This window comes from Adiantum capillus-veneris, chromosome 19 (assembly GCF_014529385.1).
Source record: "Adiantum capillus-veneris isolate H3 chromosome 19, ASM1452938v2, whole genome shotgun sequence".
Classification (NCBI taxonomy): Eukaryota; Viridiplantae; Streptophyta; class Polypodiopsida; order Polypodiales; family Pteridaceae; genus Adiantum; species Adiantum capillus-veneris.
The window spans coordinates 18,102,331-18,128,648 of NC_140949.1; the positions used below are offsets into that span (position 1 = coordinate 18,102,331).

The 26,318-nt window shown below is 45.4% G+C and overlaps 1 protein-coding gene across 5 annotated transcripts in view; it reads right to left on the reverse strand.

Annotated features, from left to right (window-relative positions):
* Window positions 1-26,078, reverse strand: part of LOC147433642 (protein SLOW GREEN 1, chloroplastic-like) — a 51,667-nt gene extending 25,589 nt beyond the window's left edge. For 3 of the 5 annotated variants that reach the window (XM_086490304.1, XM_086490303.1, XM_086490302.1), the window contains exons 1-2: window positions 25,061-26,077; window positions 24,817-24,963 (exon numbers count right to left, since the gene is read on the reverse strand). In XM_086490304.1, coding sequence (XP_086346430.1) covers window positions 24,817-24,963; window positions 25,061-25,870 — 957 coding nt within the window. In that variant the 5' untranslated portion in view covers window positions 25,871-26,077. Of the gene's footprint in view, window positions 1-24,816; window positions 24,964-25,060 lie in introns of all 5 variants that reach the window. The other 2 variants (XM_086490300.1, XM_086490301.1) reach the window with 2 other exon arrangements.
* Window positions 26,079-26,318: the final 240 nt, after the last annotated feature.

Consider the following 26,318-nt stretch of genomic DNA (forward strand, 5'->3'; position numbering starts at 1 on the left):
AGCATTCCCCTTAAAATAAGAGGCAGCTCTCCGAATCTTGGAGTGCTCTGAATAGCGTCCTCCCGCGAAAGCGATGTCAAACTGCTGTATAAAAGACAAAGCCTTCGAAGCATCGAAGTAACCCGAAAAAGTATCAAACTTAAGTGTCTGGCCACCTTCCTTAAACTCTCGGACTTTCTTGCTTTTATCTTCGAGAAAGTCATACTGGTTGGCTTTGTAAAAATTCTTCTTGTTCGCATAAAAATTTCCGTTGTCAGAGTCTGAACTGTCCGTAGACGAGTCCTCTATAGAAGTGTCACTCACTGGGCGAGACTTAGACTTCCTTGCCTTTTCTTGCCCTTTCCCAAGCGTTGTTTCTTGCTTCGCTTTTTGCTTTTTCTGTCTTCTTCGCTCGAGTCTGAAGAGCTAAAAGAACTGTCAGAACAAGAAGAAGAAGAACTGGGTAAGCCTTCAAACTTGACGCGCTTCTTCAGTTTCTTTGCCTTGTCGAATGTCGATCGACGACCCAAATATCCCGAGAAGACAGTGCCTTTCTTTTGCTTTTTGTCGTGCTTTTTGTCCTTCTTTTGCATGTCGAAAAGCTGAGCAGTCCCTGCATCAACCACGTTCTCCAGTTCCTTCTCCGTATATTTCTTGGAGACAGAAGGTTTCTTGAGAGCGGGTTTCGGGAGTGGTGTTGTGGTTCTCTGCCACTCCATCTATACCTCTTCCAAAGAGGTCTGGTTCATATATTTTGCCATCTTCGGGTCCTTGGCAAAATTGAGCATCATCTTTGTTGCATCATTAATCAATTTTCGACGCTCCATCTCTCGCTGCTCCGTTGGAGTAGGCCTAGGCGGGCCATACTCCGTGCCGGAATCTTCGTTGTGATCCTTGCCCGCGTCTCCAGATGCAGAGGGAGTCGACTGATCATTGCCTGAAGCCATAGGTGCCACGGAAAAAAAATTCGGGGATCGGATTTCCCGTAGAAGAGAAATCGGCCGTGCTCTGATACCACTGTAACAGACTTGGACACTCCAAGTCAAGAATCAACCGCGACAGCACCAAATAACCACTTCAAAACAATTCACAGATCACAATAGATTTGCACTGGCCCGACAGAGTTCCGTGCCTAGAGATATTGGCCCCAAAGACTGGCGCCCCTTTCGGTATTTCTTTTTATATTAATCAGATCAAAGTACAAGAGAGTGGCTAGGGTTTCACTCTCAGACTCTGCTCTGAGAAGTGAAGCCCTCACCACTTATTTAAAGATACAAGGGATGCCCAAAAGCAGAGCCCCAAAAGCTTTTAAAATAAAAAGCATCGTTTCTCTCTCTCTTAGAGAGTCTTTTCTCTTTTTCTATAAAAAAAGCAAAATTCGCGTCGCTCATCATTTTATTTTATTTTTATTAAAAAAAATCAGCCTCCGCGATTTCCGAAAATTAGAGTTTCTGGCAAAAATTAGGGTTTGCGGGAATTTTAGGGTTTCTGGCAGAACTTAGGGTTTCTGCTGTCCGCCACGTCATCACTTTGTGACAGGTCGAGCCGGGCCTAGAGCTCGATGATGAGGAATGGGAGGATGTGCACGACGTACAACCGACTACTACTAATTAGGAGGCTTCTCAGGCTAGTGGCTCTTAAGTATTGAGTCTTGAGACTCAAGAGTTGAGACTTTAGGACTTCCATTATCCATACCTTTTTGTATTGCGGCTTGCCCTCTTTGTAGCATCTTTATGGTATTTGTCACCTTTGGTCTTTCGGTATTGTGTTTTGCCCTCTTGTAGTCTCATTATGGTATATGTCACCTTTGGTTTTTTCGCAGCGCCTTGGCGGGCCTTGTTAGCCAAAATTAAGCGAAAAGTATATTTTGCTCAATGTTATGGCTCAACTTTCAAGTCTTATATCTAACATCTACTCTTATAATTATTTGAGAGCTCTAATCTGTAATTGCATGTGTTATCATATACGGACATTGTGTCTGTTGTGTATGTATTATGACCGCGGTGCGCCGCACATCACAATCAAGTCATAATAAGATTGAATGGTCTTCAAATCGTGTTTTTTGTGGGTATTAGAGTCAAAGTTATGTATTCAAACACATAACACTAAAAATTGCATTATTTGGGTGTTTTTTAAGCCTCCTGTTCCGCTTTATTCCCGTTTCAGACCCGTTCCCGTTCCCCCGTTCCGCAGGGAGGCCCGTCGTCGTTCTCGTTCCGCGTTCCAAGTAACTCTGACCGTCATGCTTACCAGTGGTCTTACCGTTCGATTGATTCTTAGAAGTACTCGACTTGCTCTCCTCCGACTTACCTTTGCTGTGCTTTATCTCTTGTGACACAGCAATTCTGAAGAGTCATTGTAGTCCGTAGGGCTGAAAACTTGTACATCGAACTTGATGTACTCGTCTAACCCAAAAAGGAAAGCCTCTTGCGTTCGTCATCCGACTTGCGCAATTGAACGCCTATCTGCAAAATACGGTTAAATAACAAAAGTACCATTTTGCTTTAGACCACGCCAATCTTCTTTTATCCGATCGAGATACTGTGGCGGCATGAAGCGCGCCTTGAGCTTGTTTTGGAAGTCGACCCAACTGAAAGAGGGGTATGCCTTCCTCGGCATGCTCAAGATGCTCAACCAACTATGACTCCTTGCTAGCTTGATACCAATTAATGGCATCACCTGCTAGATACATGGCAATAGTCAAAACATTATTGTTGCTTGTTTTCTTGTTAGTCGCAAAGTAAGCATTAAATTGATGCAACCAAGAATGAATCACAGATGCATCCATCTTACCATCATACTTACTAAACGTCAACTTCTCACTAACTGGATTGTTGGAGTAGTCTCCTCTAGTGATGACTCGCCGACCTCCTTGAGTGGCTCGGTCTTCGAGGAGAGTACCTGTAGGACCAACTCCAGCATGTGTTGGTCTCTCTGCGCCTCTTGCTCTAATTCCATCGCCGCTCGCTTTTCGTCGACCGCTATGCGTTGAGCCTCGCGTGCTTGCTCACACTCGAGCTCATAGCTGTGCTTCATTCTTCGGCCATAGCGTTGAGCTTAGCGTACTTGCTCACGTTCAAGCTCTTAGTTGCCCTTTTTCCTTCACGATCGCGATCCATGGTGGCGCGTTGCGCTTCGTCTTGTAGCATCATCTCCATCATCGACTTGACCAAAGCCTCCATAGGGTTTGGTGCAATCCGTGGCGTAGATGGGGATGGTGGAGGATCGGGAAACAATCCTCCTGGTGTAGAAACTTCGTTTTCTCCAACTCCACTCTCATCACCTTCACGCAAAGTATCCATTTCGCTTCGGGTGATGCATGCACTGAGTTCTTGGGTTCTTGGGTACTCGGGGTTCTTGGGGTTCTTGAGTACTCGTGGTTCTTGGGGTTCGTGAGTACTCGGGGTTCTTGGCTTGCAATCTACGTTTAAGAACGCTTTTCTCTTACCCAAGCTCAAGTCCTTCCTGCGGGTGCACCCCTTGGCGGCCTTGCGCTCACACCAAGGTTGATTTTTGTAACAAACTTGGACACTCCAAGTCAAGAATCAACCGCGACAGCACCAAATAACCACTTCAAAACAATTCACAGATCACAATAGATTTGCACTGGCCCGGCGGAGTTCCGTGCCTAGAGATATTGGCCCCAAAGACTGGCGCCCCTTTCGGTATTTCTTTTTGTATTAATCAATCATCAAAGTACAAGAGAGCGGTTAGGGTTTCACTCTCAGACTCTGCGTCCAGATGCTCTGAGAAGTGAGGTCCTCACCACTAATTTAAAGGTTACAAGGGATGCCCAAAAGCAGAGCCCCAAAAGCTTTTAAAATCAAAAGTATCAGTTCTCTCTCTCTCTTAGAGAGTCTTTTCTCTTTTTTTTTTATAAAAAAAAAAAGCAAAAGCAAAATTCGCGTCGCTCATCATTTTCCAAAAAAAAAAAATATTTAATAATCCGCCTCCGCGATTTCCGGAATTTAGGGTTTTTGGCAAAAATTAGGGTTTGCAGGAATTTTAGGGTTTCTGGCAAAAATTAGGGTTTTTGTTGTCCGCCACGTCATCACTTTGTGACATACCCCCCTCTTGAAAGCATTGTAATCGACCGCGATTACGCCTGCAAAACCGACAAAAGCCATAAACCGTCTTAGCAGACACTGACTGTTAGTACCTACGTACTAGGAACACACATCTAGCACATGTACAAAATCGACAGTCACATCACACGACATCACAGGACATCACCAGACATCACAGGACATCACATGACATTCAACATTCATTCGGATCTTAGACCATGATTTATCGGCAATGTAGCTAGCAATCACATCTAGGTCCAATCGGGACCTCATCGATGTCCGATTGACTAACCCCTATTGCAACCATGTCTATTCGAGATCAATCAGACCAAAATGCTGCAGTCATTTCGGCTATCAGTTCCTGCACTCACAAGAAGTCAAGAACAAATCAGTATCATAATCAGGAATTCCATTTCATAAAGTCATCCAGCAGAATACTGTCAGCTCTCAGTATCCCTGAAGCTCAAAGAGACATCAGTGACTTTAGTATCAAAATCGAGGCATCTGTTGACAAAGGAGTGGAGCGACTCCCCTCTTGTGCATCCCACTGCACCAGATCTTCGGCCAAGCTGAGTTTCTGGGTTCCGTTTGGAGTAGACTATGCTAAACCAAAACATCGAGGTAAAGTTTCACAATCCGAGGAGTATCTGCTAGGTCCTCCTCCTCCATCCACTTCGCATCAAATGCAGGAAAGTTCTTGAACTTAACCAAGAACCGCCTTCGGACTTTACCTTTCTTCGTATCATTATGTGCCAAAATCTGTTCAGGAACAAGGATCTCCTCGTTTTCTTCCACTTTGGGTTGCTCATCAGGCACATCACCCTTAACAGGGTTCAAGAGACTCACATGCAATGCATTATGAATCCTCCAAGTATCTGGCAGGTCCAATCGGAAGGAGACATCATTTATCTTGTCAGTAATCTGGAAAGGTCCGTAGTATCACATACTAAGCTTTGGAAAAAGCCTCTCCTTTCCCTTTTTTTTTTCTTAGGCGTGCCTTCTCAAAAGTAAGAGCACCCAATCATCCTCCTTCAGTTTCCAGTCGCGACGATGGCGATCCGCTGCCTTTTTCTGTCGTTCTTGAGACTTCTGTAAAGTCTCGTGAACCTTGGCAAAAGCCGTATCCAAATCTCGCGAATATTCATCCGCTTCAAATTTCTAATCTTTCGTGCTTAGGAAGGATGGAACCTTCGCAGCAGTTTCAACAATCTCTCATGGCGTCTTCCCCGTCGAAGAGTGTATCGTGTTATTGTAGGCAAATTCCACCAAAGGTAAGTTCTTTTCCCATTGAGTCTTCTGATGCGAGATACAAGACTTCAATAAATCTAAAATCACTGAATTGGCAATCTCAAATTGCCCGTCAGTCTGCAAGTGGAACGATGACGAGAACTGCAACCGCGTCCCAATGTTCTCCCAAATTGCCTTCCAAAACAAACTCATAAATCTGGGGTCTCTGTCGGAGACAATCGTCTCAGGCGTGCCATGTAATCGGAAAATCATCGTGATCATTCTGTATTCTCGGGAGATAAAAAAAAATGAAATCCATTTCAATATTTTCCCAGGGGCGGGTGGGTGGGTATGGGTAAAGGCTGTAACAATCCCTGTGCCTTATGCCTGTCAAACTTGACCTTCTAACATACCAAGCAACTGCGCACAAACTCTTCCACATCCTTCTTCAGTCTCCGCCAAAAGAAATCTCTCTCTACCCCTTTCATGGTGGTAGCAATGCTGCGGTGACCCGTAAAAGGTGGACACTGGCAATCAGTCATAACCTTTTCCCTCAACGGCTGTGTAACGCACAACATAGTCTTTTTCATCAAGTAGCCTTCTCGAAGGGAGTATCCAGCTACTGTCTCCCCATCTCGTATCCGTGTGAAAATATCTGCAAAATCTGTATCTGTGGCACACTGATCGACCATATCCTCGAAGCTCCTATGATGTATCGCGGAAATAGCCAGAACCAACGGTTTCCGAGACAAAGCATCTGCCACCACATTCTTCTGTCCGTGCACATGGACAATCTAGAAGTGAAACTGTGACAAGATGTTCGCCCACCGCATCTGCTTTTCCGAAAGCTGCTTCTGTGACAAGAAGTAGCGCAAACTCTGATGGTCTGTAAAGACAATAAAATCCGCTCCGAGTAGGTAATGCCGCCACTGAGTAAGAGCATGGATAACCGCCAAAAGCTCTTTCTCATAAATCTGTGCTGTCATCTCCGGCCTAGAGAACAAACGGCTCTCGTAAGCTATGACATGGCCTTCTTGCATCAAGACCGCACCCAGACTACGACCACAAGCATCACAATATACTTCGAATGACTTCTGCAAGTCCAGCAAAGTCAAAATAGGTCCCGTAGTCAATTTCTCTTTCAATGTTTGAAAGGCAGTCACCTCTGTGGGTCCCCACGAAAAAGGTACTCCTTTCTGTGTTAAGATATGCAAAGGGGAAGCAACCTCTGCAAACTTTCGTATGAACCGCCTGTAGTATGAACATAGTCCCAAGAAGCTTCTAACTTCATGGACATTCCTCAAATCGGGCCAATCACAGATAGTCTCTATCTTGGCCGGGTCCATTTGCACTCCTGTTGTGTTGCTGACACAATGTGTCCCAAAAAGTGTATCCATGGTAGGAAAAAATTCACTTTTCTTTGCATTAATCACTAGCGTGTGATCTCGTAATGCCTAAAAGACTTGAAGCAGATGATCTCTGTGTTCTGCCTCATTCTTCGAGAAAACAATGATGTCGTCAAAGAAAGTGCCAACAAATAGCCTGTACTCTCGAAAAATCCTGTCCATCATCCGGTTAAATGTCGCAGGAGCATTGGTTAAGCCAAAAGGCATCACCAAAAACTCAAATAACCCAAAAGTCGTCCGAAAAGCTGTCTTGTAGACATCTCCTGGCGCTATCCTGATCTGATGATATCCACTCTTCAAGTCAATCCTGCTAAAGCACGAGGATCCCTGTAACCTGTCGAGTATATCATCGATCCTAGGAATCGGAAATCTGTTCTTGATGGTGATTTCGTTGAGAGTGCTATAATCGATGCACATTCTCCAAGATCTGTCTTTCTTCAAAATCAACAACACTGGAGAGCAATACGGTGAAGTACTAAGCTGGACAAGACCCTTTTCCAAGAGGTCTTTCACTGAGTTCATAATCTTTTCATTCTGTACTCGGCTCACACAATAAGGTGGCCAATTCGGTGGTGTGCTTCCAGATATCAGATCAATGGTATGATCTTCAGGCCCTCTCAAAAGCAATCGGCATGAGCGTGGAGAAAAAAATCTTGGCGTTCTTCTTCAGGTCAAAACATATTCAACTTTTATCCATGGTTCAGTTCTCCCAAAAGAATGAGTAAGAAAACTGAAGTTCATCAAGTACAATCTCTAAGCCCTTCATTTATCAAAGTCGCTTTCTCGGCCCGGTAGTCAACCACGGCGTAGTTCTTGTGGTACCAAGGGATCCCGAGTAGAACGTCACTCACGTGCCCTGAACACCCCTGTCATTGCAAACGAAGTTTGCCAATGCTCGGTGTAATGGCAACATCCCATCCGGGTGCCAGTCGAACTACCTCCGCCAGTGGCGTCAGTCTGTCGGGCGCAGTTCCAAATCGAGCCGCCGATTCCAAGTGAAAAGAAGTTGGCCTTGGCTCCTTCAAAAGAGCTTCTTGATCCTTCACTTTGCCCCAAAAAAAAAACGGCAAAGTTTGTACTTTCATTCATTTGATTCGGTGCAAGTCCCACGCCATGTGGTACCAGTTCTGCTTTTCTATCTGCCTTTTCTGCCACATTCCTCAGCTGCTCTCGAACTCTCAGACCTGTCGTCGTCTTTATCATTCTGTTCTTTTTGTGCCTTATCAGGGCACTTTGCGGAAATATGTCCATGTTTCCCGCATCCAAAGCACTTCCCCTCTCTGATGAAGCGAGCTCTCTCCTCAGGAGTAAGCTTGGGTCGTGCATCCTTTTTTTTTCTCTGGGTTGCTCTTTTTCATTCTACTTTCATTCCCAGAAGTCTGTTTGGCTCGTTGTGTCATGGCCTCATCTGTGGGGTAGGTCAGACTGCCAGAGTGAATGGCAAAGCCCCGCTTCGCATGACTCATCAACTCCTGAATAGAAGCTGACTTCTGTTCCAAGCAGTGATCTCGGATCTCTGTAGGTAGACCCAAGGTAAACCGCTCAATTTGTTCTCTGAACGAGATCTTCTTGAATGAAGAGGCGGGTAGAAAAGAGCTCCAGAATCTTTCACAATAAGAATTCACTGTATCGCTCTTGGTCATCCGGAGATGGTTCCAAGCAGCTCGTATATCTCGCTCAAACTCTTGAGTCAACCAAGAAGAAATAAAAAGCCTCTTGAATTTCAGCCATGTAACTGGCACAGTCTTGCTTAATAGAAGCGTGGACCACCAAGTACGAGCATTCCCCTCAGAGTAAGAGGCAGCTCTCCGAATCTTGGAGTGCTCTGAATAGCGTCCTCCCGCGAAAGCGATGTCAAACTGCTGTATAAGAGACAAAGCCTTCGAAGCATCTGAGTATCCTGAAAAGTATCAAACTTGATCGAGTGGCCACCTTCCTTAAACTCTCTGACTTTCTTGCTGTTATCTTCGAGAAAGTCATACTGGTTGGCTTTGTAAAAATTCTTCTTGTTCGCATAAAACTTTCCGTCATCGGAATCTGAGCTGTCTGTAGACGAGTCCTCAGTAGAACTGTCAGTCTCTGGGCGAGATGTAGCCTTCTTTGCCTTTTTCTTGCCCGTTCCGAAGCTGTGTCTTGCTTCGCTTTTTGCTTTTTTTCTGTCTTCTTCGCTCTAATCCGAGGAGCTAGAAGAACTGTCAGAAGAAGAAGAAGAAGAACTGGGTACTCCTTCAAATCGAACACGCTTCTTCCGTTTCTTTGCTTTGTCGAATGTCGACTGACGACCCAAATATCCCGGGAAGTCAGTACCTTTGTTCTGCTTTTTGCCGTGCTTTTTGCCTTTCTTTTGCACGTCGAAAAGCTGAGCAATCCGTGCATCAACCACGTTCTCCAGTTCCTTCTCTGTATATTTCTTGGAGGTAGAAGGTTTCTTGAGAGCGGGTTTCGGGAGTGGTGTTGTGGTTCTCTGCCACTCCATTTGTACCTCTTTCAAAGAGGTCTGGTTCATATATTTTACCATCTTCGGGTCCTTGGCAAAATTGAGCATCATCTTTGTTGCATCGCCAATCAATTGACGACGCTCCATCTCTGTTTGCTCCGCCTGAGTAGGCCGAGGCGGGCCATACTCTCTGTCTGAATCTTCGTTGTGATCCCAGCCCGCATCTCCAGATGCAGAGGGAGTCGACTGATCATTGCCTGAAGCCATAGGTGCCGCGGAAAAAAAAATTCGGGGATCGGATTTCCCGTAGAAGAGAAATCGGCCGTGCTCTGATACCACTGTAACAAACTTGGACACTCCAAGTCAAGAATCAACCGCGACAGCACCAAATAACCACTTCAAAACAATTCACAGATCACAATAGATTTGCACTGGCCCGGCGGAGTTCCGTGCCTAGAGATATTGGCCCCAAAGACTGGCGCCCCTTTCGGTATTTCTTTTTGTATTAATCAATCATCAAAGTACAAGAGAGCGGTTAGGGTTTCACTCTCAGACTCTGCGTCCAGATGCTCTGAGAAGTGAGGCCCTCACCACTAATTTAAAGGTTACAAGGGATGCCCAAAAGCAGAGCCCCAAAAGCTTTTAAAATCAAAAGCATCAGTTCTCTCTCTCTCTTAGAGAGTCTTTTCTCTTTTCTTTTTTTTTAAAAAAAAGCAAAAGCAAAATTCGCGTCGCTCATCATTTTCCAAAAAAAAAAAAAAAATTAATAATCCGCCTCCGCGATTTCTGGAATTTAGGGTTTTTGGCAAAAATTAGGGTTTGCAGGAATTTTAGGGTTTCTGGCAGAAATTAGGGTTTCTGCTGTCCGCCACATCATCACTTTGTGACAATTTTTCCCACCTCGCGTCAATTATCCTGCTGCTAAGTGCAAGGTCCGCTCTCAAGGCCCTTCTTTCTTGGGTTACCTGCCACTCTTCAAAACACAGATTAGTGATCGACACGCCCAAGTGTTCTTGTAACAAAGTTGGACACCGCAAGTCAAGATTCTACCGCGACACAACAGAGATTCACTTCAAAACAGTCCACAAAGACGACACGGCCCGGTATAGTTCCGTGCCCAGGTGTATTGGCCCCAAAGACTAGAGCCCCTTTCGGTATTTCTTTTTATATTAATCTGTGAGCAAAGTACAAGGGAGTCTCTGGGATCTCACACTCAGACTCTGCGTCCAGATGCTCTTAGTTATGAGACCCAAGAGAACTATTTATTGTTACAAGGGATGCCCAAAAGCAAAGCCCCAGAAATCTCAAAATCAAAAGCTCTTAACCTCAAAAGCAATTGTAGTCCAAAAGCTGCCAGAAAATCAATCAATGTAATTTACGGACGTCTGTACACTGCCACGTCAACATGTCAGCGCGAATTGGGGCGGATGTCACATGCACATCTAACTCTATGTGCATGTGGACAAGCTACGTCAAGTCTAGGGTTCAGCTTGGCTTAGGAAGTGTTTTGGCACCTGTGTGAGCCTGTGCGCAGGCCGTGCATGTCCAGGCACTTAGAGTAGTTGCATATCCTCTGGTTGCACGCAGCATGATCATCAGCATGATAGTCAGTACCCATCATGCGCATTTTACAGTGCACAGAACCCATTTTCCCTATTTATCCATTTTTCACTTATTATTTAATAAGTAACTTTGTTGGGAAACTGGGCAGGGCAATTTTGCTAAGTTACTATATAAAAAACCTAGCGCTAGCACTTTCTAGCAGAAGAGGCAGCAGAAGTTCCAGTGACTTGCACTGCACCTTCTCAGCAAGACGGCAGGAGACCTAGCGTTTCAGCGAACAGCAGCAAGACAGCTAGCGTTTTCATCAACAGATCAAGCCTAGCGTTTTGGTACACATTCAGCCTAGAGTTTTCAGTTTGCAGACTCATCCTAGCGTTTGCAGATTCCGGCGTGAGATCAGCCCCAGATCATTAGCGTTTTCAGTTTTCAACACTTAGCCTCGCAGAATCAACCCTTAGCCTCGCAGATCTACCTACCCGCAGCAGATCCTCGCCATACCCTCAGATCAGCCAACGTTTTCAGTTTCAGCCCGCTGTCCATAGATTTCAACATCTGCGTTTTCAGCGCATCGTCGTCGGGTCGTCGCCATCGCCGTCCTCGCCGACACAGTGTCAAAATTCAGTAGAAGTCCGCTTTTCAGATTTCTGCCCATCCTCGTCGTCGTCATCATTGTCGTCGACATCGTCAGCAAGTCCATTGCATCTAGACCATTGTACCATATTTGCGCAATCAATAGCATAGACCTCTCTTGTCATAGTGAGAGGGGCCCTTGGAGGAGGGTTTGAGAACCGTCTGGTGCCGTATTCTTCTCTCTCTCTCTCTCTCTCTCTCTCTCTCTCTCTCTCTCTCTCTCTCTCTCTCTCTCTCTCTCAGCACCTTCATTCACAGTGTCATTCACTTTGTTGTGATCATTTGCACTCTCTCACTAAAGGAACGGAAGGCTCTCCCTTCCGCAAGTAAAAGGAACCCTTAAGCACAGTTTGGAGCACTCATCTTGAGCAAAGTTCAACATTCACTTCCGCTGCACCTTACATTGGTATCAGAGCTTTGGCAGTGTTCTGTATCACTCAAGGAAAGAACCACAAGAAAAGTTTTGCTTGTTGCGGTCGCACGTAACCCAAGTCCACTTGGGTGTGTCGATTCCTAATCGTGTTTTTGAAGAGTGACAGGTAACCCAAGAAAGAAGGGCTTGTCCAACCTCCCCTTGTTCCTCTTTTCACTCATTCAGAGCAGACCATGCACTTAGCCGTCGGCCAATCGACGTGAGGTGGGAAAAAGCAACTTTGCTGTGAGCCCAAGGCCGCCAAGGGGCGTGCCCGCAAGGAAGAGTCAAGCTCAGGTAAGAGAAAAGCCTTCTCTAACACAAATTGCAAGCTAAAGAACTCAAGAACCTCAAGCACTCAAGAACCTCAAGAATCCAAGAACCTCAAGAACCCAAGTTCCTCATGAACTTAAGTACCCAAGATCTCAGTGTATGGTCATCACCCGAAGCGGAATGGATACTTTGCATGAAGTTGAACCACCTCTTGTAATTCTTGCTCTGTAAACATCCTCGGAGAAGGAGGTTTCTTGATTGCCGGTTTAATGGGTGGTTCTGTGGCTTTCTACCACTGGGTGTGCACTTTTGCGATGCATTGCTGAGACAAAAATTTTGCAAACTGCGGATCCTTTGCAATTTTAATCATCTACTTTGTGCACTCGTCAACCTGCTGTCGACGTTCCATCTCTTCAAGTTCGTACTGAGTAGGCCAAGGTGGCCCGTACTCTTCCTCTGTTTGATCATCAAAATCTTCTTCGTGATCTCCTCCCGCATTAGCAGATGTAGAAGAAGTCGACTGATTCTTGTTAAAATCCATAAGTGTCGCGAGAAAAGGATCGAAATTCTTGATAGAAGAGAAATCGACCGGGCTTTGATACCACTGTAACAAACTTGGACACACCAAGCCAAGATTCTACTTTGACACAACAGAGATTCACTTCAAAACAGTTCACAAAGACGACATGGCCCGGCGTAGTTCCGTGCCCAGAGGTATTGGCCCCAATGACTGGCGCCCCTTTCGGTATTTCTTTTTATATTAATCTGTGTGCAAAGTACAAGGGAGTCTCTGGGATCTCACACTCAGACTCTGCGTCCAGATACTCTCAGTTATGAGACCCAAGAGAGCTATTTATTGTTACAAGGGATGCCCAAAAGCAGAGCCCCAAAGATCTCAAAATCAAAAGCTCTTAATCTCAAAAGCAATTGTAGTCCAAAAGTTGCCAGAAAATCAGTCAGTGTAATTTACGGACGTACGTGCACTGCCACGTCAGCATGTCAGTGAGAATTGCGGCAGATTTTCCGCTGCAACGTGTTGGCGCATTTCTCAGTGTGTCCAAAGGCCTGCCATGTCACCAGTTTGTGAAAGGTCAGCAAAAAAAAATTATTGTGGTTCTTGTGCTTCTTTCCTTGAGTGATGATACCGAACACTAACAAGGAGCTCTGATACCAATGTAATGTGCAACGGAAGTATTAAATGAGAGTGTCTCTAATGAGAGCGCTGCCAATTAGTTGTCATTTCCCAACAGATGTTCCAAATTTTAGCGTAAAATCCGAACTAGATTAGGTGTGCCCTCATGTTCTTTGGCTAGTTGAAAGAGAGAGATTTAGTAGGTGGTTTTGAAGATCTCTCTCTCTCTCTCTCTCTCTCTCTCTCTCTCTCTCTCTCTCTGTGTGTGTAAAAATTGAAAGAGCTCCTCCTAATTGGTCACGTGGGTCAATTAATTTGTTAATTGGTCAAGGTGACGTGTGTTAGGGAATAAAGGCCTAAGTGCCTTGTACTTATTAACTTATAAGTTAAAAGACTTATAAGTGAGGGGGCCCAAGTGTGAATGGCCCCCTAGTCACTTACTCATATACTCAAAGGTCAAGCCCAAATAAAAAATCGTGACTTCTCCCAAATTTTCTACGAGCGTTCTCTCTCTCTCTCACGTTTTTCCCTGCGTGTGTTTCTTCTGCGCCACTCTCCTCTTCTCCTTCACTCTCATCACATAGGACAGCAAGTGGGCTCTCTCTCCTGCTCCTAGGAAAATGCATTTATGAGACTTTGGTTCTAGTTTGGTGCGCAGTTCACTCCGGATGTGAACATAGGCCTCACAACCAAACACTCTTAAATGTGCATATGAGGGTGGCTTGCCAGACCACACCTCCTCAGGCACCTTTCCACCCAAAGCCTTGCTAGGTGAGCGATTAATTAAGTGAATAGCTGTTTGCACAGCTTCTGCCCAAAAACCATGAGGTAATGCAACATGTGACAGCATACTCCGAACTTTCTCTTGGATAGTCCGGTTCAACCTCTCTGCAACTCCATTCTGAGAGGGATTAAAGGGAGCCGTGAGCTCTCTTTTAATACCTTTAGTAGCACAAAAGTCAATAAATGCTTTTGATACATACTCCCCCCCATTGTCTGAGCGCAAAGACCTAAGCTTCTTGTCAGTTTGATTCTCAACAAACGCAAGAAACTTCTTGAAAGTATCCAAAACATCGCTTTTAGCACGTATTGGATACACCCACACCTTACGTGTAGCATCATCGATAAACGAGACAAAATATTTCTTTCCCCCTAAGGACAACTGTGGCATTTCACATACATCGGAATGCATTAAGTCTAACCTGTCAGACTTCAAAGAAAGAGACCTTTTGTGCGGTGTTTGACTGTGCTTACCATAAATACAGTGCTCACAATGAGAAAAATCAACATACCTCAAACACGACAAATAACCACAACGAGACAGAGTTTCCATTCCTCTTTTACTCATGTGTCCCAACCGGCCATGCCACAAATAAACACTTGGCTGCTCGGTTACGGCGACAACATGGTCACGCACACTAGATACATGCAAAGGATACAAAGTGTCCGATTTACAACCCTTGGCTACATTCCGGACCCCTTTACAAATTTTCCACTTGCTATCACCAAAAGTGGTGTGATAGCCTGCATCATCTAGCTGCCCTGTACTAATCAAACTCTTCTTGAGTTCTGGCACATGACGCACTTTGTGCAAGACAAAAGTCATACCATCAGCAAAGGAAAACTGGACACTGCCAATACCTGCAATGTCACATGCATAGTTGTCTCCCAAATAAACAGTGCCCTGCACCTCACCTGAGTACTGTGTAAACCAATCCCTATGAGGTGTTACATGAAAGGAGGCACCTGAATCAAGAATCCAAGTATGCATGTCCACATCAGAACCCATAGCAAGGGTATGTGCATCCACAGAAGAGGCATTGAGTACATCAGTGCTGCTGTCACTGTCACAACTACTAGCAACATTGATTTCCTCAATCAAAACAGTGCTCTTCTTGGCATTTCCCTTGTCCTTTGCATCAGTTTCAGCACCCTTGTTCTTCTCTTTCTTCCACTCATAGCATTCCCGTTTATAATGCCCTTTCTTTCCACAATGATGACACACAACATCTTTCCTACGAGATTTGCTGCGTGCCCTGTCCTTACTGTCAGATTTCTCCCTCTGTTGAGACCTGCCTCTCAAGTGCAATGCATTAGAAGACCCACCTGTGGTGTTCTTCCTGTTCATCTCTTCCATCAAGAGAGAACTCTCTACATCTGCATACTTAAGTGATGCACTTGAGTTACTAAGAGCTGTCCGGAATACATCCCAACTCTCAGGCAATGTGCATAGCAGAAAAGTAGCTTTGAACTCCTCATCAATCGTGAATTTCAGCTCTGTTAGTTGACTGAAAATAGAATTGAATTCATTGAGGTGCACTGACATGTGCGTGCCCTCCTTCATGCGGAGATCCATAAGCTTCTTAAGCCAATACACTTTACTGGCAGCACTCTGCTGTACATACAACTCATCTAAACGCTTCTACATGCCCCATGCTGTCTGCTCATTCTCTACATTGAAGAGTAAATTGTCAGACACCGAAAGCATGATCGTGGAGCGAGCCAACTCGTCCACTTCTTCCCATTCTTCAACCTCCATATCAACCGGTTTCACACCCTGTAACTTAACAGGTTTCGCCTGTTTCTTCTGCAACATCACATTATAACATTGCTTCTTCCATATAGCAAAGTTATGGGCACCTTCAAGCTTGCGAATGTGCAACAAATTGCCACTTTCACTGCTAGAAGCCATTCTGAGTGATTGCAAACACTGAAACCCTGTTTTGCCGACCTAAACACGTCCAAATGTGCGCAATCGAGCAAAAAACAGCTTGCTGTTACAGAAAAACAGCGAGCAAATTTCACGCGAAATCACTCCAAAACGGCGTACATTCACTGCCAAACCCTTACCAAAGGTTTCCACAAGGTGTATACATCATTTGCTTGCTGAAATTCCCTGTTTTAGGGCAAAAATCAGACCTGTAAACACCTGTTTTGCTGAATTTTCAGAACCTCGTTGGTGGAAACACCTGTAAGATTGACCTGTGAGACTTGCCCTAATGAAATTGCATCAAATTGACCCCGAAATTGGTCAATTTCAGCAGAAATAGGCTGCTGTTCGCCAGTTTTTGAAACTCTAATTTTGGGGAAACTGTCACCGGAGGTCGATTCTACACGGTGAGAGGATCCCTTCGCGACAGAGTTGTTCGAAAACGGTTGAATATCCTTCCCGCAGCGAGCAAGAACAGAATTCTGATCTGTGTTGCGAAAATGGCTCTCTTGGAAACCCTAAAGCTCTGATACCATGTGTGGAGGAGCAGGAGAGATTGAACCGGACTATCCAAGAGAAAGTTCGGAGTATGCTGTCACATGCTGCATTACCTCATGGTTTTTGGGCAGAAGCTGTGCAAACAGCTATTCACTTAATTAATCGCTCACCTAGCAAGGCTTTGGGTGGAAAGGTGCCTGAGGAGGTGTGGTCTGGCAAGCCACCCTCATATGCACATTTAAGAGTGTTTGGTTGTGAGGCCTATGTTCACATCCGGAGTGAACTGCGCACCAAACTAGAACCAAAGTCTCATAAATGCATTTTCCTAGGATACGGTGAGGATGGTGAAATGGGGTATAGATTATGGGATCCCGCATTACGGAAAATCATACGCAGCAATGATGTCATCTTCAATGAGAATTGCATGCACAAACAGCCCACAAAGGTCGAGGAAGTGCACCGGGTTGTTTTTCGTGAAGATGTTACATATGGACAGCCAAGAAGTCCCAATGTTCAGCAGCCTTTACATGCTGAAAATGGTGCTGAAAATCAGCCATTAGCTGCTGAAAATCAGCCCCAACAAGTTGCCATTGATGCACCACAGGTAGGGGAACAGGTTGATGCTCCTAAACCGCCCGTTGTTGCGATGCAACCGGCTGAACAGCCTGCTGTTTTTGATGGTTTACAGGCTGAAAATCCTCCTGTTATGGATCATTGGGTGCGTAGGTCTACTCGGGTGACAAGGCCCCCCGATAGATATGAACCGTCTTTGGACTATGTCATGCTTACTGATTGTGGTGAGCCGTCTTGCTATAAAGAGGCTATGCAACGGGAAGACAGTAAGAAATGGTTCAAAGCAATGGTTTCGGAAATGCAGTCTTTGGACAAAAACCATACATGGGACTTGGTTGATTTGCCTAAAGGGCATAAGGCTCTGCCATGTAAATGGGTTTACAAGACCAAGATCACATCTGATGCTTCTTCTAAGTACAAGGCACGTTTGGTTGCTAAAGGGTACAAGCAAAAGCATGGTGTTGATTTTGATGAGATTTTTTCTCCTGTTGTAAAGCTTGCCACATTACGTCTTGTTTTAGGCCTGGTTGCTTCTGAAGATATGGAGTTAAAGCAAATGGATGTCAAAACAACGTTTTTGCATGGCGATTTGCTTGAGATGATCTATATGATGCAGCCAGAAGGTTTTGTGTCAAAGGGGCAAGAGAAGAAAGTATGTAGACTCTGGAAGAGCTTGTATGGTTTGAAACAGTCTCCCCGTGCATGGTATCACAAGTTTGATACATTCATGAGGTCTCAAGGATACAAAAGAAGTAATTCTGATCACTGTTTGTATATCAAAACGGCAAGTGATGGATCTCTTCTATTGCTGATTTTGTATGTTGATGACATGCTTATTGCGGGTAACAATGTCACAGAGTTGGATGCATTACAGCAAAGCTTAAAGAATCGCTTTGACATGAAGGATCTTGGTGATGCTAATCATATTTTGGGCATGCGTATCTCTCGAGATAGACCCAACAGGCGTCTGTATCTATCTCAACGAGATTATGTTAATAAGGTGCTACATCGTTTTCATATGGATGGGGGAAAGGCACTTGGTACTCCGCTGCCTCCATATGTAAAACTGACTGCACATGACTGCCCAAACACAGATAATATGCGGGCTGAAATGGCCAAGATTCCTTATGCATCATGTGACAGCATACTCCGAACTTTCTCTTGGATAGTCCGGTTCAATCTCTCCTGCTCCTCCACACATATGGATGGGAGAAAGGCACTTGGTACTCCGCTGCCTCCATATGTAAAACTGACTGCACATGACTGCCCAAACACAGATAATATGCGGGCTGAAATGGCCAAGATTCCTTATGCATCAGCCGTTGGCAGTTTGATGTATGCTATGGTTGCTACACGTCCGGACATTGCATTTGCGGTGGGAGTGGTAAGCAGGTACATGAGCAATCCTGGCAAAAAGCATTGGGAAGCAGTGAAGTGTATCTTGAGATACTTGAAAGGCACTAAAGACTTGTGCATTTGTTTTGGGAAGAGTGAGACATCTGTGCATGGCTTTACAGATGCAGATTTTGCTGGACATCCAGATTGCAGGAAGTCTACCTCTGGATATGTGTTTACATTCACAGGAGGTGCAGTTTCTTGGATTTCTAGACTGCAAAAATGTGTTGCTTTGTCTACCACTGAGGCTGAGTATGTGGCTGCCACTGAGGCATGCAAAGAAGCTTTGTGGCTCATGCGTTTGGTAGAAGAGCTTGGCATTAAGTCACCGGTTCCTGTGCTACACTGTGATAGTCAGAGTGCTATTATGCTTGCAAGGAATCCTGTTTTTCATGTCAAGACAAAGCACATAGAGGTGAAGTATCATTTTATCAGGAGTGTGCTTGATGACAAGAGCATTACACTTGTCAAGGTGCACACAGATGACAATCCTGCAGATCTTTTGACCAAGAGTCTTCCAGCAGAGCGGTTTGCATATTGCCGTCAGATGATGGGTGTTGGAGGAGTAAGTGCATGATCAGCTGATGTATCATAGTTAGTTGATTCTTTGATCTCCCAAGGTACATTGCCTTTAGGTGGGAGGTTGTTAGGGAATAAAGGCCTAAGTGCCTTGTACTTATTAACTTATAAGTTAAAAGACTTATAAGTGAGGGGGCCCAAGTGTGAATGGCCCCCTAGTCACTTACTCATATACTCAAAGGTCAAGCCCAAATAAAAAATCGTGACTTCTCCCAAATTTTCTACGAGCCTTCTCTCTCTCTCTCACGTTTTTCCCTGCGTGTGTTTCTTCTGCGCCACTCTCCTCTTCTCCTTCACTCTCATCACATAGGACAGCAAGTGGGCTCTCTCTCCTGCTCCCCCACAACGTGAAGGCATGTGGGTCAAGGTATGGCCCAAAGAGCGGGTGTACACTCCCATTGTGCAAAGACGGGCACCACGTGCCAATAGAAAAGAACAAACTGAACAGACTTTTAGCACTTCAATAACAACTGAACTGAAAGAGAGAGACGACGCGCGACACGGAGTGGCCGAATTCCACCCTAGAGAGTATTGGCCCCAAACCTTGGCGCCCCTTTTGGTATTTCTTTATATTGCATCAACACAGTACAAGCCGATACTCCAGACTCTGCACCTTCTCCAGGAAGCATGCTAGAGAATGAGCCCTAACCTCATATTTAAAGGCCCTAGGCCCCAAAAGCAATTTCCAGTGAAAAGCCTTCAAACTCAAAAGCACCTGGTCCAAAAGCAATGCCAAAAAACAGCCAACGTAATTTACAGAAATCCGTACAGCCTGCCACGTCATCATGCCAACACAATTTTCAGAAATCTGCCGCAAGTCTCTTTTTGTGTGTGTGTGAGAGTGCTGCTTTATTTTAATCCTTTATATCACTTGGGGCCCCATCGGACGGGGTCCCCATAAGTTGGTAGGACTTCTTCTTCTGTTACTTTTTCTTCTTAGGGTTTAAGCCCCTCGGCCGGCATCTGCAAGTTGGCTCCCTTCTTCAGGGCTGTGACACGTCAACAATTTGTGAAATCTCCCCTTCTTGAAAAAGAGTAATCGTCCGCGATTACAACATATCTGCAAAACAACTCAAGTTAGCTCAAAAATTTCCGAGGGTCATTCCGAAGGACAATCAGTTTGCTCTTTTTGTTAAGGAGTTAGCTTCTCCTTTCGGCTCTTTTGATCAAGGCGTTAGCTTCTCCTTTCGTCTAGATCAGAACTCTCGATATTCCGGCGTAGTAAAATTAGCCATCACACCCAGACCGTACTGATCTTCCACGGGTGTCTTGATGCACTAAAATTACATACCCCGGCAATCCCATCCAATTAGGAATATTCAGTGGTTGGCACATCACAATGCAACACAAATGCTTACATATGCATGTTACAAGACATAGAAACATAAAGCCGCCGATGAACACTCCTTCCGCATAACCTAACAAGGTCTGGGCCGAGAGATTCAACAACTCCCTCATCACTCCTCCCGCATAACCTAAAAAGGTCCGGACCGGGAGATATAGAGGCCTTTTACCACCAAACGCCCCCCAGACCGCAGCCTGCGTCGTTTGGAGGTGCTGAGAGTAACCACTGCTCAGACTTCTTAATACTCCTCCCGCATAACCATCCAAGTCCGGGCCGAGAGTCACAACAACAATACTCCCCCCGTAAAATAACCACAAGGGTCCAGGCCATGCGTAAAAACAACACTCATTTCTCACTACTCCACCAGGGAGTAAAATCACCAATCATTGAAACCAGTATTAAAACCAGAGTCAAACATTTCAAATAGGCACCGAAACAGGTTCAAAACAGATACCATCCATTTTAAACAAATTTCAAACAGGCTCACCAAATAAGTTCTCAAACAGATTTCAAACTTAAAAAGCAATCTCGACATCAATCGAGCTCGAAAAAGTCGACTGACTTTCCATCCTGAAACCTGCACAAAAAAATTAGGGTTAGGTCCATTCCATAGGGTCGTAGCCGAGCACAGCATGGTCCATCAGCTCTTGGACAAACAGTGTTTCTTTGGCGGCAACGGTAGTCCCGAGATAGCAATCGCACTAAAACCTCCAAGGTCATCTGCTCGTGAAGAGACATCTACTGGGAGATATCAAGAAATTTCAAGTTATAATCTGCTAGGGTTTCCATGGCAAGCATATCAGGATACCCCACTCTGCCAGAAGTTGCACTCGGAAGGAAGATGTCAGAAACCATATAACTTCGGGCTCTGATTTTCTTGACAGCTTGCCAAGTCCTTGGAGTGTGCTGCTTGATAGCTACAGACATCAACATCTGCATGGCACTGCTTTTGAGAAAAAAACAGTGACTTGAAACAAATCTTGGATCCTTCGCTTGCAAGTGAGCTTAATGGCTTATGCCCTGTAAGACAAGAGCGGTGAAGACGGGAGGCGCGCCCGATGCGCGATGAAGTAAGGGTGGGAGGTTGGACGGCGAAGATACCTCGAATAAATTCCAAAAGTCTGTGGTTTGCTTTGTCTGCTCTTTTGTGGGACCAGTATGCTTTCAGAAAAGCACACGCCTAATGCTCTGATACCACTGTCAGAAAGACGGGCACCACGTGCCAATAGAAAAGAACGAACTGAACAAACTTTTAGCACTTCAATAGCAATTGAACTGAAAGAGAGAGACGACACGCGACATGGAGTGGCGGAATTCCACCCCAGAGAGTATTGGCCCCAAACCTCGTCGCCCCTTTCGATATTTCTTTATATTGCATCAACACAATACAAGCCGGTACTCCAAACTCTGCACCTTCTCCAGGAAGCATGCCAGAGAATGAGCCCTAACCTCATATTTAAAGGCCCTAGGCCCCAGAAGCAGTTTCCTGTGAAAAACTTCAAACTCAAAAGCATCTGGTCCAAAAGCAATGCCAAAAAGCTGCCAGTGTAACTTACGAAAATCCGTACAGCTTGCCACGTCATCAGCAAGCACAACGCGCGGAAATCCATATAGCCTGCCACGTCATCATGCCAACGCAATTTTCGAAAATCTGCAGCAAGTCTCTTTTTGTGTGTGTGTGAGACTCCTGCTTTATTTTAATCCTTTATGTCACTTGGGGCCCCATCGGATGGGGTCCCCATAAGTTGGTAAGACGACTTCTTCTGTTACTTGTTCTTCTTAGGGTTTAGGCCCCTCGGCCGGCATCTGCAAGTTGGCTCCCTTCTTCAGGGCTGTCACATGACACATCCAACCCTATGTGTCCGTGGACAAGCTACACCATAACAGGGTTCCGTCAATCCAATCACTCTAGATTAGAAGTGATCTGGCACTTTTGTGAGTCTATTCGTAGACCGTGCATGCCCAGTCACTTAGTATAGATGCATATCCTCTAGTTGCACACAGCATGATCATAAGCATTGCCATCAGAATCCTTTAGAATCAGTTAGGGGATTTTTCCAGTACATTTAGCCTATTTTACCTATTTTTGACATTTTTCACTTATTAATTTAAGTGACTTTCCAACAAAAGTAGGTAGGGCAATTTGGGTAAGAAAATATATAAGCAACCAAAGTTAGCACTAAATGGCAGATGAGCCAGGAGAACAGCAGGCCATTGACGACAGGTCCTCCCCTCTCTCAGCAAGAACCACCAAGCACCCTTGCCTTGGCGTTTTTCCCATCCCTCAGCCCTAGCGTTTTTGTTGCATCATCGCCAGCCCTTACCCTTGGCGTTTTCAGCATTTACTGCACAGTTTCCTCCCCTTGTATCCAGCATTTCCCAACATCGCCAGCAAGCTGCAAAATCCAGCGTTTTCAGCATCAGATCAGGCTGCGTTTTCAGCCTTGAGTCGCATCAGATCAGGTAGCGTTTCAGCCCTAAACACAGCAGCAAATCAGCGTTTTCATCAGGGTATTTTCAGCGTTTTTCAGCAGCCCCAAAACAGCCCCGAAATCATCACTTCATTCGTAGCAGATTTCAGCATTGAGCGTTTTTGGACAGCATCCATTTTCAGCCCTATTGTCGTCATCGCCGTCCCGGTTGTCGTCGTCAACATAGCCTAGATCTGCATCAGTTTTATGCATCATCATTGTACCCGTTTGTGCAATCAATCGTAGACCACTCTCGCCAACGAGAGTGGGACCTTCGGAGGAGGGTTTAACGTCTCTGGTGTCGTATCTCTCTTCTCTCTATCTCTCAGTCTCATACACTTGCATGGACAGTGTCCACTCACTTTGTTCGTGATCATAGCACTCTCCATTAAGAACGGAAGGCTCTCCCTACCATAAGAACTAAAAAGGAACCTTGAGCAAATTATGGGACACTCATCTTCTTAGGGTTACTTGTTCTTCTTAGGGTTTAGGCCCCTCGGCCAGCATCTGCAAGTTGGCTCCCTTCTTCACGGCTTTGACATGTCAGCAATTTGTGACACCCATGGTCCCATGCTGAGAGGGAGAATGCAAGCATGGCGGTGGTGGCGTCACCCCTTTCCCAGGTGGATGTAGGCAACGTCGCTGCTGCCCCTATTGCCTACCACTCCCTCGGCCACCTGCTGCAGGCAAAAAGTCAAAGCACTCCTCCCGTGTGAGTTTGTAGCAGAGGTCTCTCGCTCTGTCTCGTTCCTGCATTCTTGCGAGGCGGTTGTAACTAATACTATCCAAGGGAGAGGGAAGCGTCAGTGTCTCTCTCATGCACCTGCAATTGTGGCGAATCATGGTGCTCCTCCTTCATTGGCCCTCACCCTCATCATCCCTTGCCATAGCCCTAGGTTTCCCTCTCAATGCCCTTGTCAGCTCTCGCTGTGGCATTCCCCATGCTCTCAGGATTTTCCACCTTCATTACATCAAAGACTTCGTAAGCATTCCTTCAATTGGCCTTGTACGATCAGCATTGCCCTACTGCGCTACCCTAGCCTCAAATAGCCGTGCACCTTTTCAAAGAAGGACTCTCCTGTATTGAGCCGACCTCTCCCTCAATGCAGTGCCCATCTTGCTTTGGTCCAGGGTCGAATTCTGCCAACCTATGAAAGTCCTTACAAATTCACCCATCCCTTAATTAAATAGCTACATGCAATTTTACTCTCTGCTTGCAACTCTACTCTGTGTTTTGTGTTTAACTTTTCAGGCACAAGTGCTACAGTAAAGTTATCTCTTTGATCACTTGAAGCAAACTTAAGGGATAAAACTGTCAATTAACTTCAGAACGCAATCAATTAACTGTTTGATTGTGCTTAATATGCACACAGGCTTACACACTCGCTTCACAGAAACTGTTGTACATTGCATCGCATAGTATCACACAGAAACTTAACACGAAGGAACCAAACCAGTTAAAACACAAATCAACTTGACTTATCTCCTCCATGGTGACCACAAACTCGCACATAGCCCATCCCACAAGATCCAAGAACTATTGCTCTGATACCAGCGACACGTGCGCTCTGCTACTAGTGAAACCTACGCTCTGATACTATGAAACGTACGCTGAATCCTTGGGCGTCCTACGCCTCTCTTGTAGAGCTCTAGAGTGAGCTAACTGCATAGGAGCACTTTTAAAGAATGACCACCCAACCATAGAAGTCCTCTTTATAACTGGGCCTTGGCCATTCGCACTTGGCCGGGCAAGACCCAAGGCTTTGATGTGCCGGGCTACACACCCATATAGCCATCTTAGGCCTGCTGAGATCCCGTGTGGACTCCACCCCCAAGCTATGCACGAGCAGTGTGCACTAGGCACCCTATCTGCACACCATTCTATTACACTCAGTCGGCATATTGCAAACAAGATAGAAAACAAGAAAGCCTTCTTGTATGGTGCAACTTCGCAATGAAGGCAGGTCATAACAGATGCATCCAGCTTGGTCATACTGCCAGCAAGCTCATTTAATGACAGAAAGTCGCAAAACAACTTCGACAATTCTCTCAGTCCATGTTTCTCCGTTCACTTTGAAAACCCAAATAAGCACCCAAGACAAGCGGGCAGATTGCGTACCTTCATCATGTAAAATTGCCCTACCAGCATTGCAATGTTACGGGCTTCTAAAATATTGTTCTCTGCTCTGGCCTTGGTCATAGTTCTATCTACCACCTCTATCATTTCATCAATCTCGCCCAATTCATCCATTGCCATCATCAATCCCTACAAACAGTGCCAAAGATCTGAAACTGTCAGCTTTGAGGTCAACCTTTCACCCCTCTTTGATACTGGGCTCGAAACATAATAACTTGTTAAGTACCTGTATTGCTTTGGAGGATAACGGTTCAAGTTTTAAAATACCCTCATAAATCGTTTTCGCCTGTTGGAATTGACCATTAATGTCATAAGTAAAGCCTTTTAGGTACTTCCACTCCATTTCATCAGGGTCCAACAGCTCAAGCTTCTCAATAACAGTCAATGCATGTGGTGCATCATCACTGTCAACCAGATTCTTGGCCAAGCACGCCAGAGCATCAAGATTGGTTGGGTCGCCTTCGAGGATACCCTTCAGAATTGTGAAAATGGATCCTTTAGACAGGTCCAGCTCTTCCCAGAATGACTCACCTAGACATGCAATTCCCTTACTCTCAGCATCTGCTTGTAGACTCTTCTCTGCTGTGCTGTTCTCCACGTTCTCTGCTCTTTCACTCTTCACATCTCTATTCTCTGCTGTGTTTTGAGTGGTCTTCTTTACTTCTTTTTGAATAGCAACTTCAGAAGTAGGAGGAGCTGCTATAGCCGGAGCTCTTGTTCCAAGCCCAATGCCGACCAACAGAAGGACTCTGTATAGAAGGAAGGGAGCCCACTTTGAGACATCTCCAACCGGGCTCTTATCGAGTTTATTTGAAGTCGGTTTTTTCCCATTGCTACTCCACAGCCAGGATTTGAAAGGCTTTGAAGCGGTGTCCCTGGAATTCTTTAGGGGGCAATTGTGCCTGGCCTGCAAGGCAAAGGGCTTGGAAAGTGGGTAGTTACAGGAAAGATGTGAGACTCTTCTGTGTAGAATCTGCGGGTGTTGATCGGCTTTAGGCAGGCACAAGTCTTTAGCTGTGGAAAATGAGGTATCCATGCTCCGTAGGCTTACGCTGTGTTCAGGCTGCGCTTGGAGAACTCATGACTGGCAGCGCTTTGCTCTCCTCTTCCATTCACACTGTTCCATTCACACTGCACGGAGCCAGGGCACTGAAGGAGCTGGATTATTGGTTATTCGCTATTTCTCTGCATTTTCCAGCAGCTCAACGGCTCCCCGCCGGAGAAGGCATGGAACTTGTAGATTTCCGAGGTGAGTGCCACCCGACCTTCTTTTTTTTTTTCTTTTTTTTCTTTTTTTTTAGAGAGTAGGAACTTGAAATTACAACTCACACACTCGACTCTGTGAGGTGAAGCATCCCATCCGGTTAAGGGTGGTCAATCCATCATATGGACCATGGGAACAGCCCCTAAGGGTTTCATGTCACACGAGTTGTCAAGGAGGTTTGAACCCAAGACCTTGGACACAAGAGGCTCTTGCTCTATCA